This window comes from Paroedura picta, chromosome 2 (assembly GCF_049243985.1).
Source record: "Paroedura picta isolate Pp20150507F chromosome 2, Ppicta_v3.0, whole genome shotgun sequence".
In the NCBI taxonomy this organism is placed as follows: Eukaryota; Metazoa; Chordata; class Lepidosauria; order Squamata; family Gekkonidae; genus Paroedura; species Paroedura picta.
This window is the reverse complement of record NC_135370.1, coordinates 82,934,848-82,950,332: the sequence shown is the minus strand read 5'-3', so window position 1 is coordinate 82,950,332 and position 15,485 is coordinate 82,934,848. Positions and strand designations below refer to the sequence as shown.

Sequence of the window (15,485 nt, the reverse complement as noted above, 5' to 3'; positions counted from 1 at the left end):
CTGAGGAAAATAATACCTTTGATCATGCAAGCTATATGCACTGCAGAATTATATCTCCTTGAAGCTGAGAATTCTGTTTGCCTGCCTTTTTTACATAGAAATAGTTAACAAGATAAAAAAAATTAAAGGCTACACTGAGATCTTAAACAAGCTTACTTGGAACTAAGACTCATTAAGCATAGTGAGATTTACCTGTGAGTAAATATAAGCTGTAAATGTCCTGAACTTCTCATGAACAATGGCGGTTATTGGATAAAGTAATGCTTTCCCATGAAATGCATGCTTGGTTGGAATAATAAGATTTCATAGTATCAGAGGGGATTGCAATGCTTGTTTGCTCTGTGTCAGCCATGCTCGTGATGAAGTAAGACAGCATCACCTGGAACCTAGCACCTGCCACTTGATAGTCCTAGAATCCAGCTGGAAACCCACATATAATACAGTGTGACATTTACAGTAATCTCATAAATCATATATTTATCCTATGGTTTTCTCTCATATTACAAAGCATCATTTTATTTAACATCTGTATTAGATTAAATATAAAATATTTAATTTGTTTGTATTTAATTCAGTTCACTTTAAAATGGATCTTTACTATTGAACAAACATTTGCATATAGAAGTCCCATTAAAACAGATAGTTCTGGATGACTCATAAGGCTTGAGTCAGATATAGGTGTGTAATTAAGAAACCTTAGGAATCTAGTCTGAGTCTGATTCTACATAGTAGTGACTCTTAAATCTTGATTCTTAACCCACAGGCAATCCTTTATAACATTGTAAGACCAAATTAAAATCTAAATAAATATATCACAGTGTTTATTTATTTAGGATATGTCTATATCACCTTTATGAGCTTCTTGGGGCGCAGAGTGGTAAGGCAGCAGACATGCAGTCTGAAAACTCTGCCCATGAGGCTGGGAGTTCAATCCCAGCAGCCGGCTCAAGGTCAACTCAGCCTTCCATCCTTCCGAGGTTGGTAAAATGAGTACCCAGCTTGCTGGGGGGTAAACGGTAATGACTGGGGAAGGCACTGGCAAACCACCCCGTATTGAGTCTGCCATGAAAACGCTAGAGGGCATCACCCCAAGGGTCAGACATGACTTGCTGCTTACACAGGGGATACCTTTACCTATATCACCTTTTCAGAGTCCTGCCTGAGGTGGGTTACAATTAAGCAACAAGATAAAAACAGGTTATTGGATGTAAAGCATAAAAACTATCCATAACCCGGATGCAAAATATTTAACAGTCTGGCAAGATAAGAATGCCTAATTGAAAGACTGTTAAAGATGTGTTTTGGCCTCATGCCTGAAAGAAAGGTCATTAGGTGCCAGGCAAAAGTCAAGGAGGAGAACATTCCAGTGATGATGTGCCACACAGAAGATGACCTGTCTCCATTTGCCGTCCACCTCCCTTTTGAAGTTGGAAGCACAGAGTGCAGGACTTGAGAGGGAGACTGTTGATCTAGATAATACAGGAGGAAGCAGTCCATGGCCAAAATCACTTGGGGATCTGAATTGTACCTAGAAACAGATGGGTATCTTGTACAGATATTTCAATAGAATGTCTCTCAGCCTTCATTTGTTCTGCTGTTTTTCAGTTGTTACCTTTTCATGAAAAAAAATCTGATTATATCAATGTCTTCCTTTTTTACATACTATAATTTTATCGATGATCATGCTATGGACAATTCTGTAACCTTCTTACTTTTGATGGTTTCATCAGTTGTGTTTAGTATTTTGCAGATGTTTTGAATAGAATAGAAATATAAGAACCTCTGCTAGTTTCCTCTGCTGAAATTGGTTTCTTCTGTCCTGGTCATGTTTATTGTTTATTATTATCTTTCTGCATTGGGGGAAAACAGAGCAACATTTCTGAGATATTTGGGTTCCTACTTTCGAGTTATCGGAGTTCTGTTTGCTATGCATATATGCTGTAACGTTGTAAAGAATATGTCCTTATTAAAACTTTTGTTTTACTTTCTAGAGCTTCCAGATGAAGTTAGGGAGCGATGGGAAACATTCTGCACGAGTTCATTAGGTGAAACAAACAAAAGAAACACAGTGGATTTAGTAAGTTTCATTGAATGAAGTTTGAGAAGTGATTTCTTAAAAAAGAAATGTATTATATTATGTACTAGGAATAAAGCCCATTTTATAGCAAAGTAAAATGGGCGCTAGCGGCCAGTCACCGGGGAAGCCTTCGCAGGGCGAAGGCTTCCCGGGGGTCTTGGCCGCGAATGGAGGCCACCCCTGCAGACGGGAGAAGGCGGGGAGGCCCCCCGTACCCCGGAGCATCTCGGCTGGCTCTCCCGGCCCCGGGAGCAGCCTCGAGGCATTGGCAAGGCCATTCTTGGGGCCAGGAGAAGCCAGAGAGCCCCCCACCCCCACCCTGGAGCATGTCTGGGGCTTCCCAGCTGCCAGTTCAGTCTGTGCGGTGAATCCCTGGCCGGGCAAAGCAGCCAATGGGGAGCCTCGCTTTGCGCAGCTCCCCATTGGCTGCTCGGCCCTGGATGGACACTTGGAGGGCCCAATCAGGAGCCACTTTGCGGCTCCTGATTGGGTCCTCTGAGTTTTTATCCCGGACAGGGCCCGCCCTAACTCCTCCCAGACAGCCCTTACCCTTTTATTTAATGGGCTCCGCAGGAGCGGTTAAAGATAAGCGTACATTAAAAAAAACATTGAACACAAAACAGCAACTTCAAAATAACAAAGACATTTAGAAAATTTTCTTGATGTGTACTGGGAATCTAACTCTGCTGAGCATCCAGAATCATTCAACTTTGTGACCTGCCTAGCTGACAATTTCATTTATCAAATGGTGGAAGAACCAACAAGAGGCTCAGCCATACTTAATACTAACCAACAGGCAGGAGTTGGTGGATAGGATGAAGGAGGTGGGGACCGTAAGGGGGGAGTGACCATGTCTTCCTAGAATTCCTTTTGAGATTGGGGTGCCAAGGAAGTTTGTAACCAAAAGTGCCTGTTAGATTATCATAGGGCAGACTAATATACTCAGGGACATGATGAGAGTCAACCTATGGATAAAAATACTGAAAGAGAAAGGAGCAAGTAAAGCTGTTAAATGCTTAAGCCATGAGTATTCCAGCAAGACGGTAACATGCAGATTCAGGAAGCCTATTGAGGTGAACAGAGAACTTTGGGAGGAGCTGAGGAAGAAAAAAGAAAGGTTCATGAAATGGAGGGAAGGACAGATCTCTAAAGAAGAGTTTCTGCACATTACTAGGCAGCCATCAGAGAGGCCAAAACTGGGAGTGAGCTGAAACTGACCAAGGAAGCCCACTAAAGAAAAGTTTCATCAAATATATGAGGAGCAAACATAAGATAAATGAGGCAATATGTCCACTTTTGGTGAAGATGCAGAAACTCTGACAGAGGATAGAGAGAAAGCAGACTCAGTATCTATTTGCCTCTGTGCTTTCCCGGAAAATATGAACACAGCTAGGGATGGTAGTAGGCAAGGTGGCATGTCTGGGTGGTGTGTCAGTATGCACAGAGAGGTTTTCAAGAGGCAGCTGGCTGCACTGGATGAGTTCAAATCCACTGGGGTGGATGGTGTGCAGAATCCTTGTCCTGGGCCTTTTCGAGGTCTATAGATGTGCCAGAAGATTGGAGGAAAGTGAATGCTATCCCAATCTTCAAAAAAGTGAGGAGATGACCCAAGAAACTACTGACCAGTGAGGCTGATCTCTGTTGCAGGGAATATAATTGAGCATATATCAAAGGGGATGATCTGAAGTACAATTCGGTGATCCAGGGAAGTCCGCACATATTGTCTCCCAACAGGTCCTGCCAGACCAATCTGGACCGATTCTGCATGAGGAATTTGCCCCTGCACAGCCTCTCATTGCTCACAGGTTTTAGTGCTGCTTCCACATTACGTTGGCAGCAACCTTTGACTGTGCAGCAGTTGGCGCAAGTTTTCGTCCAGTTTGCTCCACGATGAGGGAAATTGCCCTATTCGAGGCACAAATGGGCAGGCCCATCTAAAGAGAGAAACACATGACAGTCTCAGTAGCGTTGTGCCTGCCTTCCCCTCTCCATTTCTGGACCAAAATTAAATAAATAAATGGCACAGTCTGTGTTGCTATGGGACCACAAAGCGACATGCCCTCAGTACAAATAAAATGTTGTCTTCATTGTGCATGGTAATATTGGGATCGGGCAGCAACACAATCTAAAACAGATTCTTGTTTGTGTTTTCTGGTTGTTGGGGTATGAATAAGAAACCGGGAGGGGGGGGAGGAGTGATGAAGAAGCCATCTCCCTATTAGCTTGATGTCCTTGCTCTGTGTTTTAAATCTTTATCGTGAATGCACAGTTACTATGGCCAGCCTATCACAAATCTACCAGAACATAAAGAGAGACCATTATAAAAGTATATCCTGAATGAAAAGAGATCTAAGGAACTGTTTTATTGTTGTTGAGTGATCCCGTAGCTACGCAGCAGTAAAAGGTTTTTTTTTTTAATGTTTTACTGTTGTGGAGTTTCCTCATAGCAATGCAGAAGTGTTTTGTTTTTTCATTAATTTCGGGACTTGACAGGGTACGGAAGTTTGAGTCCTCAAAACAACCACTGTGAAGGAATTGGTGGCTTGCATTGATTGACGACCCAAGAAGTGGGGGAAGAAGTTCAAGTTGTCCACACTTTAGGCTTCTCTGCTGTCTCATCAGTAAGGGAAAAGCTGCAATGAGGTGGGAGGATAACACAGGAGGGATCTCCCGTCAGGAAGGGTGCAAACACGTTGTTTCCTATTACGTGTTTGCAAGCAGGAAGCAGTGCGCGTTTTATGCCTCCGTGCAGAAATGGTCCTGGTTTCCTTCTTTGACCAAGTTATGGCTTGCTAGATCATGGAAATTTGGTGATGTTGCTTACCTAGATTTCATTAAGACTTTTGATGTTCTGATGGGAAAACTGGATGACTGCACACTGGATTTTTAGGTGGTTAGGTGAATAGTGAACTAGTTAGTTGTCAGTTTCATCAGATTGGAGAGATTAGCAGTGGGGTGCTGCAGGGCTTGGTACTTGGTCCAGTGAGAGGGTGGAGAGACTCCTCATTAAATTTGCAGAAGACACCACATTTGGAGGAGTAGTGAACATGCCAGGGGACAGAATTCAACAAGATCTGAATATGCTGGAAAAGTGGCAAATGTGAAGAAGAGTTGGTTCTTATATGCCGCTTTTCTCTATCCAAAGGAGTCTCAAAGCAGCTTACCCTTGCCTTCCCTTTCCTCTCCCCCCAACAGACACCCTGTGAGGTGGGTGAGGCTGAGAGAGCCTTGATACTACTACTTGGTCAGGAAAGTTTTATCAGTGCTGTGGCAAGCCCAAGGTCACCCAGCTGGTTGCCTCTGGGGGAGCGCAGAATCAAACCTAGCTTGCCAGATTAGAAGTTGGCACTCTTAACCACTACAACAAGCTGGCCAAAATGCAATTAAATCAAAATGTGCAGAAATCTGCATCTGGGTCACAAAAATGAGAAGCTTTCATATTGGATGTGAGATATACTGCTGGGTAGTGTGTGTGAATGAGATCTTAGGATACGTGGACTGTAAGCTAAGTATGAGCAGACAGTGTAATTAGGCAATAAGAAGCAAATGCAGTCTTGGGCTGTATCAACAGAGGTATCACATCAAAATTTCAAGATGTCATAGTCCCACTGTATACCACACTGGTCAGACTGCACCTGGAGTACTGTGTGCACTTATGGAGACCTCACTTCAAAAAGCACATGGACAAAATTGAGAGGGTGCAGAGGAGAATGATGAGTATGATTCGGGGCCTGGAAAAGGCTTAGGGACTTGGGAATGTTCAGCTTAGAGAAGAGGAGGTTGAGAAGAGACATGATTGTTCTCTAAGTATTTGAAAGCTTATCACTTGGTGGAGGGCAGGGAATGGTTCCTGTTGACAGCAGAGGGTAGGACAATATTGACTAGATATTAGGGGGGAAAATGTTTACAGAGTAGTTTGGTGGTGAAATAGGCTGCCTGAGCTGCTGGTGAGCTCGCCTCACTGGAGAGATACTTCTACTTATCCTGGATGCTTTAGGCTGATCCTGCATTGGGCAGGAGATTGGACTATATGGCCTGTATGGCCCCTTCCAATTCTATGACTCTATTATACCAGGTATTGCCATTCATTTGGCTTTACAGCTTCAATAACATGTCACTACAGCTGAAATTTTATTTTATGCCTACTTAATTTGTAAAATTTCATCTTTTCTTAGATTCCTAATGGTGAGTAGAGAATGAAGAGTTTTTGAGCATTGATTAGCAAAACATGGATTCCAGATGGCATAAACATCCTCACTCATTTGATTTTTTTCTAACCTAATCTGCTGAGTTAATGTTTTTTAGGGTTCAAAAGGTGCTCATACCACATCCTAATAGAAAATTTTGTTACAGATTACCAGTGTTGAAATAGGATAGATCTCACTGTTGTTCAAGCCGAAGGGTCTTATGAACTCTATTTAAGGCAAGATAGAAAGCATTGCTTGGCATGGCTAGAGAGGCTTTGGGGTGCTTTCAGAGAATGGAAAAAGGAAAATAGTGGGAGACAAGGAAATAAGATTTACCTTACAACTTATTTTAAGTTCCTATTCCTACTGCCCTCATTTGTGAAGGACATTTGACGGTGATTTGCTTTGTTTTTTGCTATTGAAAGTTTTCCTTTTCTTTTTTCACTAGAGGTTCTGATTGAGGTTATCCTGTACCTTTTATTAACCCTTCCATGTAGCAGATATTGAAATGTGGGTGATATAGAAGAATATTCCCCTAGAAAAATATAATAATTTATTGAATGTTTGCAGTATTTGCATCATTTCAAGTAGTGGAGTATATCAAGACAATTTAGGGAAAAATTATCTACCATCTACCACAAGAAATAAAGTTGCAGCTTTTGTGTAGTTTTCTTGTTATAACTGATTTAGATATATTTTTATAGTTGCATTAAGCATATTTTCCTGCAAATATAAAAAAAGGATGAACATTCTTTTGATTTTAATTACTATATCCTACAAAAGCCATTTTCTCTAATTATCTACTGTTTTTACCGTCTCTAGGTTACTACCTGCCATATTCATTCATCCAGTGATGATGAAATTGATTTTAAGGAAACTGGTTTCTCACAGGATTCCTCATTGCAACAAGTAAGTCAAAACTATAGGTGTCTGCTGTTTTATGCATTAATTTTTTATTGAAAACAGCACTCCTAAGAAGCCTGCTTTTGGGACTGTACTCTTTCACTAGCTGGCCAGGTTTCTTCAAGGGCTTGCTCAGACAATGGAAGAGCGAGAAGGGGCAGTTTTTGGCGGTTATCCTGTACCTAAGTACAGTTTCATTGCATTTGTGAGGATCCTCCAGTTCTTAGCTGTCTTTTAGTTGAGAAAGGGCAGCTGCCGAGGAACAGATAAGATGGGGAAGAGCGTCTTGCACAAGCTTCTCCCACTCACACAAATATACATTCTAAGCTATAGCGTTTAAATTGATTCTGTACTGTTTTCAGCTTTAACTGGACAGTTATTGGCTTTACAAATGTACAGTACCTTGATACGTGAAGTATTTTGGAGATATATTTCATGAAATCTGTGCATTCTCTACTGTCTTGATTCTCCTTAATTTGGGGCAGATGTTATTTCCCAAGGAAATTGTTAAAAATATGATTCGGTCTATCCATAAGGGAAAGACTGCCTACTACTTTATGAACCTGCCCAACTGCTAAGGTAATTTTCAGAAGCCCAGCTTTGGATGCCCCCAGCCCCAGCCTTTTGAGGTTAGGTGGGTGGCAACCCAAGAGAGAACCTTCTTGGTTATGGTACCAAAGTTCTGTAACTCTCCCCAGAGAAACATATCCTCTTCTGTTGCCATCTTCCACCAATGGGTGAAGAGCTTTTTGTTTAATTTGGTATTCCCTCATTGAACCCACATTTCTAACTAATGTTTTAATTGTTGTTTTTATGTTTTGTATATATTTTGACTTAAAAAAATTATTTGTGAAGATAACATTGCCATATTTTAATGGAGAATATACATTATATTAAGTGTTGTTTGGAACAGTTGTGGAAAAGGAATCCTTTTGTCAGCATGAAGGCATTGTAAGCTGGAAACAGCCTCAGTCAGGGAACTCATCCAAATCTGCGTTGTACTTTTTTCTAGTCTTGCTGAAATTGGGTTTAATTCCGCAAATACAAAAGAACTAATCTGAATGGTTACCAAGTTCTTCCTTATCCTAAAACTGTTATGTTTGGCATACCTGATCGCTTGCAGTTCTTAAGTAATTTTTCCTGTATTTGGTTATGTCAATTAACAAAACGTGTTTCTGGAGCAAAATGGGCAAGTAGTATTTAGACTATTATTAGAATCATTATATCACTGTCGTTGGTCCTGGGGTTGCCAGGCCTTTTCTGATTATCAGATGCAACAAATGACGTCCAATTTTATTGACCAGTTTGGCTTCAACGATGAGAAGTTTGCTGATCAAGATGACATTGGCAAGTGAGTATGGGTTTGTTTGCCTTTATTTCCCACTTGTTTATTTCACAATGGTGGGTAGTTGTCTCTCTTTACTGATGACACTGTATTGTATACAGCCGGCCTTGTTTTGTTTTCCCATTTGCCTTGTATGCGCTCATAAGGAGAAATATACACCTTCCGTTCACCAATTGCATTCCTAACATTTATGTATGCAAATTCTCTTTTTGCATTGTTAATTTAATAGATGAACAGAATGCTCAGTGTGTGGATTTCTTTCACTGAAGGCTCATTGTTCTGATCCAGAGTTCCATGGCTTGGAATGTTCTCTTTGGATGCAAAGTAACTTTTCATGGAAAGGTTGATATTTACCAACACAGCTTCTGTATGGTGTTGTAATGAAAAGATTAATAGTCTTAGTCTATAGACAGATATTGAATAAATTAATATTATTCTGATCCATTTAATATCCAGAATATTAGAGTTCCAGAAGCATAAATACATTTTAATTGGTACAATTAGATCATTATATTTAAATATCTGAAATCAAAGGATTGGGGTGGGTATTTAGGTTGTAAGTACTATAGTGAGTTAACCAGCTTTAATTCTCTATTGCTGCCTGTGAAGTACAGAAGAAGAAAAGCTGGTTTTTTGTACCCTGCTTTTTACTACTTGAAGGAGTTTCAAAGCGGTATATAATTCCCTTCCCTTCCTCTCCTCACAATAGACCCCCTATGAGGTAGATGAAGTTGATAAATATGACTGCCCAAGGGCACCCAGCAAGCTGCATGTGGAAGAGTGGGGAATCAGATCCATTTCTCCAGATTAGAGGCTGCTGCTCTTAACCACTATACCGAGTCTCAGCATTATCATTGATTGACCCTTAAAACTTCAAGTTAAGAAAGACATGAAACAGCACTTCAGACAATACTTTTATTTGTATAAATTGTTTTTACTTATAGATTCATAGATAAATAATGCATGCTATACATAGATATCAAGAATACATTTGATACAGCCCTTAACATTCGGTTTGATTCCTATTTGCTATGGGGGAAAATCCGAGATTTTTAACATCAAGGGAGAGCAATCAGTAACTTTCCTCCATTGGGCCTCAGAAGCAAGAGAGAATGGGTTGCCTAAAATCCCCCTAGTTTCCATTTGTCTCTCAAGGTTCGGAATGCCCCACAAAGTTCTAGATCATTGGTCTAATTTAAATAATATTGTAATTTAAATAATATTGTAACATGCATTTATTTATTTATGTATTCTGTTTGGACCTATTCCCTGTAAAAGTTCAGTGCTGAGAGCTTATTAAAGCAAAACAACATAACAATTTATGTAGACATTGAAGTCCTCCATGCTTTTTCTGCTACAAAAAAACCCTAAAATGAATAGATCAAAGATTTTTTAATCATGAACACTGGCAAAAAGCCCTCTTTATCAATTTAATTTCTTCCAGATTGTTATCTGTAGTTTTCTTGATTGGTGTCTACTATTGGGTAAATAATGAAGTCTTCCTAGGTCTTTTCAGTTGGAAAGAATGTTTATTGAGAGGAACGTGGATCATGTGCCCTCTGATTAAGAATATAATGAGTCTTTAGGGGAGAAATCCACTTTGATCATTGTTGCTAACATTCTTATTAGACCACGAGTCTATTAAAAGTAATGTCAAATTTATGATTTAAAAACTAATGATCTGTCCTGATGACGCATATGCAGGGTTCAGACCTTTGAAGCATTTGACCATATAGTTGAAAGTCTCTCTGTAGTATTTCCTGTTAATTTAATACTTGTGTCGTCCTTCTTGAACAGTGGCAGTGCAATCTTTAAAAAAACTACTGGGAGTAAGCCCTGTTTAGGATTGCACTATTTTAAAACAAAAACTAGGAACTTTGATTTTGTTTATAGAAATACTGTTGGTTGTATACACCCAGTAGCTGAACAGTTTGTATATTTTTATGATACTGGTTTATGCTCTCTTCTGACCCTTGCTGCCTGTTTTACATTCTTTCTTATCTGTCATGTTTCTCGACTATGACTTAGTTGATTTGCTGTGTGACAAGACATTACTAATATTGTTTCATAACTTTTCAGATTAAGTGTTTCGTAGTCCGTTTTCACATATCAGTAATAAAAAATGATAAAACAATAGGCTTCAAAAAGCGCCAAAACAGATACAAAGGCAAGACATCTCAAGTTAACCTGTTGCTAAAATATAATGTAAAAGCACCAAAATTCTTAATTTATTGTAAGTAATAACATTCAGAAATTAATAGAATCATAGAAACATAGAGTCAGTAGGGGCCATACAGCCTATCTAGTCCAATTCCCTGCTCAAAGCGGAATCAGGCTAAAGCATACATGAATTATTTAATGGGAACAGTGTAAAATCCAGATTCCATTAAATAAAATTCCATTTCATGCTTTTATTGACTACATGTAAATGTTGCACGGACCCATGGATAGAAGCCGTTCCCTGCATTGTATGCTGATAGAATTGGAAGAGAAATATTTATTCATTTATTTTTCCATTTTTATACCACTGCACATTTGTGACTTTTGCTACCACCAGCAAACTTTTATTCCTGTGACGTGAAGCAGTCTTGGGGCATTCTTCCTGATAGAGGAGGAAACAGCAGTCTTAAATAGTAAACTGTAAATAGTAAATAATAAACAGTCATAAATAGATAACTGAGCACCAGTCATTGTGAGCATCTGTCACAGTCTCATTCCTCAAACAATTTTATATTTGTTAGCTTCAGTTCTGGGTGAATTTGTGACCAGGCTTCTGGTAGCCTGTAATTTTGTTGTCTGTCAATGTGCTCATTCTTGTTCAAACCCCCACCCCACAAAATATCTTCAATATAAAATGAAATACCATTTCTATAATGATATTTGGTTTCTGTTCCAGTATATAACTCTATACTTTGTTTACAGTGTTTCTTTTGATCGTGTGTCGGACATCAATTTTACCCTGAATACAAATGAAAGTGTAAGTATATTCCAGCAGTTATTTGGGGGGAGGATGTCATTTAACAAGAAGGTACACTTAGGGAAATAGCACCTGTATTGGAATGTGTGACTATGGTGATCCTGGGCATTTTTTTCTTTGGTTGGTCTTTGGACGATGTACTAAAATGTAGGTAATTTTGGGAGCAAATTGGGTCATACTGTCTGGCTCATTATGACCCTTTGAGTTTAGTGGTTTGATACTTTCTGGAGTTTACACTTTCCATGTGTTCCTCTCTTGTCAGATACATGTGGTATAGGAAGGTTACTAACAAAGACAGTAGATCTGCTGAGCTAGGGATGCACCCTAGCTGCTTTCTGATGTTTCCCTCACTTCTCACTTCATGCATTCAAGATGTATTTCAATTTTTCCCTGACAAGATTCTATCATTTTCTAGATGGGAACTGTAAGCCAGCAATTCCCATTTGTGTCAAGGAAACAAATTCCAAATCACAGCAAATTTGATTCAGTTGATTCCATGCTTCCAAAACCAAGATGGTTCCATTTGTACTCTATACATGAGGAGGAAAGGGAAGCAGTAAGCATGAGGACCAGCTAAGTTTATTACCATCATGAACAAATAAGTTTATTGTGTTGTAGGAATGCATCTGTGCATGGTTTAAGGCCTGCAAGTGAGCCATAAGGATATTCTGAGAAATGAATAGATCTGGCAGCTGTTGGGCTGACCATGCGTCCTCTCGACCTGTGTCCCTATTAGATCTGACAGCAGCATTCGACACAATTGATCACAGGGTTCTTGCCCAATGCCTAGCTGGCATATGAGGCACCACCCATTAATGGCTGTAATCTTTTCTCTAAGTTCGGAGACAGTCTCTAGGGGAGAGAACCTCCCAATGGCATGCCCTGATATTCGGGGGCTCACAAGGAGCTGTTCTCTCCCCAGTATTATTTAACATCTTTCTATTTCCACAGACTAGCAAAGTAACCCATTCTAATTTAAAATACAACTGGCACTAGCCTTCTCCCACCCCAGGCAGGCCTGCCAAGGCATGGAGAGGCCATGGTGGACCTTCTTGGGGTTGGGGAGGAGCGCTGGAGGGGGTCACAGCCTTCCTCATCCCCCACGCACCGGCAAGGCCAGGGTTTGCCTCCCTTCTCTCCCAGGGCCTGGTCCCGGTTGCAGTTCCAGTCTCTCCTCCCAGCTCATGCTTGCTCGCTGCCTTACGTCTTTCAGGCAGTTTACTGGAACAGGCTGGCAATGGAGGGGGATGTGGCCAGGGGTGGAACAGTTTACCTGATTGGCCGTTCATTGGATGGGCGGCCAGTCAGGAGCAGGATAGCATACCTGACTGGCTGTTAGTTGGATAGAAAGCCAATTAGGTACGCTATGAGTCCCAACTCCTCCCACCATCCCTGTCCGGCTTTATTTATGGTACAGATACAGATGATGTTCAAAATAGGTCACCCTTAACATTTTTACTGATGAGAAATGGCTGAAACATTCTTCAGGCTTCGAGAAACCCCAGAAGTGGCATGATGTTGCAGAATATAGTTGGGAAGCAAAGCTGTGTACATGCCTATGTGAGGCCCCCTCCCCTTCCCCTCCAGGTCATTTTGGGAGGGGGGGCAGGTCAGCATGACACCCCAGCATTTCACGAAACCTGGGTTGAAGAAGCCTGGACTACATATTTGTATGGAATGAATACAAGTTCAAATATATGGGGATTATAAGATATTTCTGTTGGTTTTTGTATTTGTTTCAGGGCAATATTGCTTTGTTTGAGGCATGCTGCAAAGAGAGAATACAGCAGTTTGATGATGGTGGTTCTGATGAAGAAGATATCTGGGAAGAGAAACACATTGCATTTACACCAGAATCTCAGAGACGATCCAGGTAGACTTAAGATGACAAAGTATATCCTTTTGCTGATTTGGGCTGAAATACTAAAGACATGTATTCTGACTTAGAATAAAGCTATTCATTTTTAGATTCTCAGGTGCCTACATTCTTAATAACACCACATGAAGTGTTCTGAGAGTAATTAATACAGACTGTCCTATTCAAGACAGCGTACTTGTACCTGTCTGTATTAACCATGAAAAGAAATTGTAAAAAGCATTGTATTAAAAAGGATATGTATGTCTCATACAGTCTTCCATAGTTTTGCCATTGATACAATTCCTGCCATTTTCTTGTTTCTGTTATTTGTGATATTTTGGACCAGGTCTTTATGGCAGGGGTCTCCAACCTCCGGTGCGGGGACCGATACCGGTCTGTGGATCGGTCGGTAAAGGGCTGCGGCTCCTCCTCCTCATCCTCCCCGGCTGCTGCCTCGGAGGCTGCCCCGCCACTCTGCCGCTGGCTCACCTTTGGTGGTCTCCAGCGGTCACCATGGCTTGGGCTCCCTCTTGGCATGGCACTGCGCAACTGCTGCTGACAGCACCCTCCAGCGGGCGGCAGGAAATCAGGGGCACTGGCAGGAATGCAAGTGGAGCAGGGGCTCAGGTGGTGGCGACGTCCCTCGGCCTCAGTAAAATTGTCAAGCGTTGACTGGTCCCCAGTGATAAAAAGGTTGGGGACCACTGCTTTAGTGCACCACCAGAGTAGCCTGTATATTTTTGTAGCCCCTGTCCAACTTATTGCTTGGCCTATATAATTGAGCCCTTTGGCACCCCTTCTCCTTTTTGTTCCATTAGTATCCTTTCCTTAGTGGTTTTGTTGTTACTACTTCTTGGAAGATCACTTTAAACCCAGGAGTTTAATGAGAATTATGTTTTAACAGTATCTGTAAGACGTAAGAAACCATTACTAAATGAGTTCATTTTATGTCTGCACAGAGAATTTGTCATTCAGGTAGTTTATTTGCATTAGAATATTGGGTATTCCTCTTTTATTTTGTCTAGCTGGCAGGAAAATAGAGAAATAATCTGACACAATGGTTAGTTTAAATCTTTTGTCATACAGACTGCACCAGGATTTTATTTTGACAAGTGGAGTGATGAAAGGAGAATGCGGCAACATATTTAGAAGTTCAGATAGCTTTGATTTCATGATTAACATTCTCCACCTGAACTTTGGCATGTATATTTCCAAAGTTGGATAGTTCGGTTCAACTTGATTTCTTTGGCATAGTACTTTGGTGTGTGTCCCAAGGTACACTGGTCACTTTGCTTACATGCCAGAATGCGAATTTTCTGAGTCACACTGAATTGTTTTAAATCAAACTATGCAAAAGGAGATGGAGCCTTGAGAGGCACAGAATGATATTAGCCCCTTGAAATTCTATTAGACTTTAAAATAATATTTATTTATTTACTTAATTTATTTAGATTTCTATACTGCCCTTCTATAAGGACCTGGGTGGTTTACATAAAACATTGTTGAATGGTTACATAGAATATTATAACAACTAGGAATAAAGCCCACTGCACCCAAAATGCAGTGGGCGCTAGCGGGGTGGGTGGCTGGAGGGGCAGAAGGAAGGGAGGAAGATGAGAAGAAAGAAAGAAAGAAAGAAAGAAAGAAAGAAAGAAAGAAAGAAAGAAAGAAAGAAAGAAAGAAAGAAAGAAAGAAAGAAAGAAAGAAAGAAAGAAAGAAAGACGCACAGAGAAAGAGATGAAGGAAGAGAGATAGAAATTCAGAAAGGAAGGCAGAAAGGAGGGAGGAAGAGATGGAGAATGAAGGGACCGGTGGGAGGAAGGAAGCGGCGTGGGGGTGTAGAATGCGGGGCGTGGAAGCGGCAGCAGAGGCGAGCAGGAGTGGGTGGGGGTGTGGGAGAGGTGGCAGAGGGTCGAGAAGGCAGGGCGGAGAAGTGTTGGCGGAGGTGAGCGGGGACGCGGAGGGCTTGGGAGGGGAGAGAATGCAGGGCGGAGGTGAGCGGGGACGCGGAGGGCTTGGGAGGGGAGAGAATGCATGGGGGGAAGCGGCGGTGGAGGTGTGCGTAGGTGGGGACGGATTAAAAGGGCGGAGAGTGCATAGTGGGAAGAAGCGGCGGAGGCGAGTGGGGGTGGGGAGGG

At 41.2% G+C, this 15,485-nt stretch overlaps 1 protein-coding gene across 14 annotated transcripts in view; it reads left to right on the top strand.

The window, feature by feature from the left end:
• The window catches only part of PPP6R3 (protein phosphatase 6 regulatory subunit 3), a 100,102-nt gene that overhangs the window by 57,563 nt on the left and 27,054 nt on the right, over positions 1-15,485 (top strand). For 10 of the 14 annotated variants that reach the window (XM_077321312.1, XM_077321306.1, XM_077321309.1 and 7 more), the window contains 5 exons: positions 1,992-2,077; positions 7,087-7,173; positions 8,421-8,518; positions 11,435-11,489; positions 13,232-13,362. In XM_077321312.1, the coding sequence (XP_077177427.1) occupies positions 1,992-2,077; positions 7,087-7,173; positions 8,421-8,518; positions 11,435-11,489; positions 13,232-13,362 (457 nt within the window). The remainder of the gene's footprint in view (positions 1-1,991; positions 2,078-7,086; positions 7,174-8,420; positions 8,519-11,434; positions 11,490-13,231; positions 13,363-15,485) is intronic. The other 4 variants (XM_077321315.1, XM_077321316.1, XM_077321313.1 and 1 more) reach the window with 2 other exon arrangements.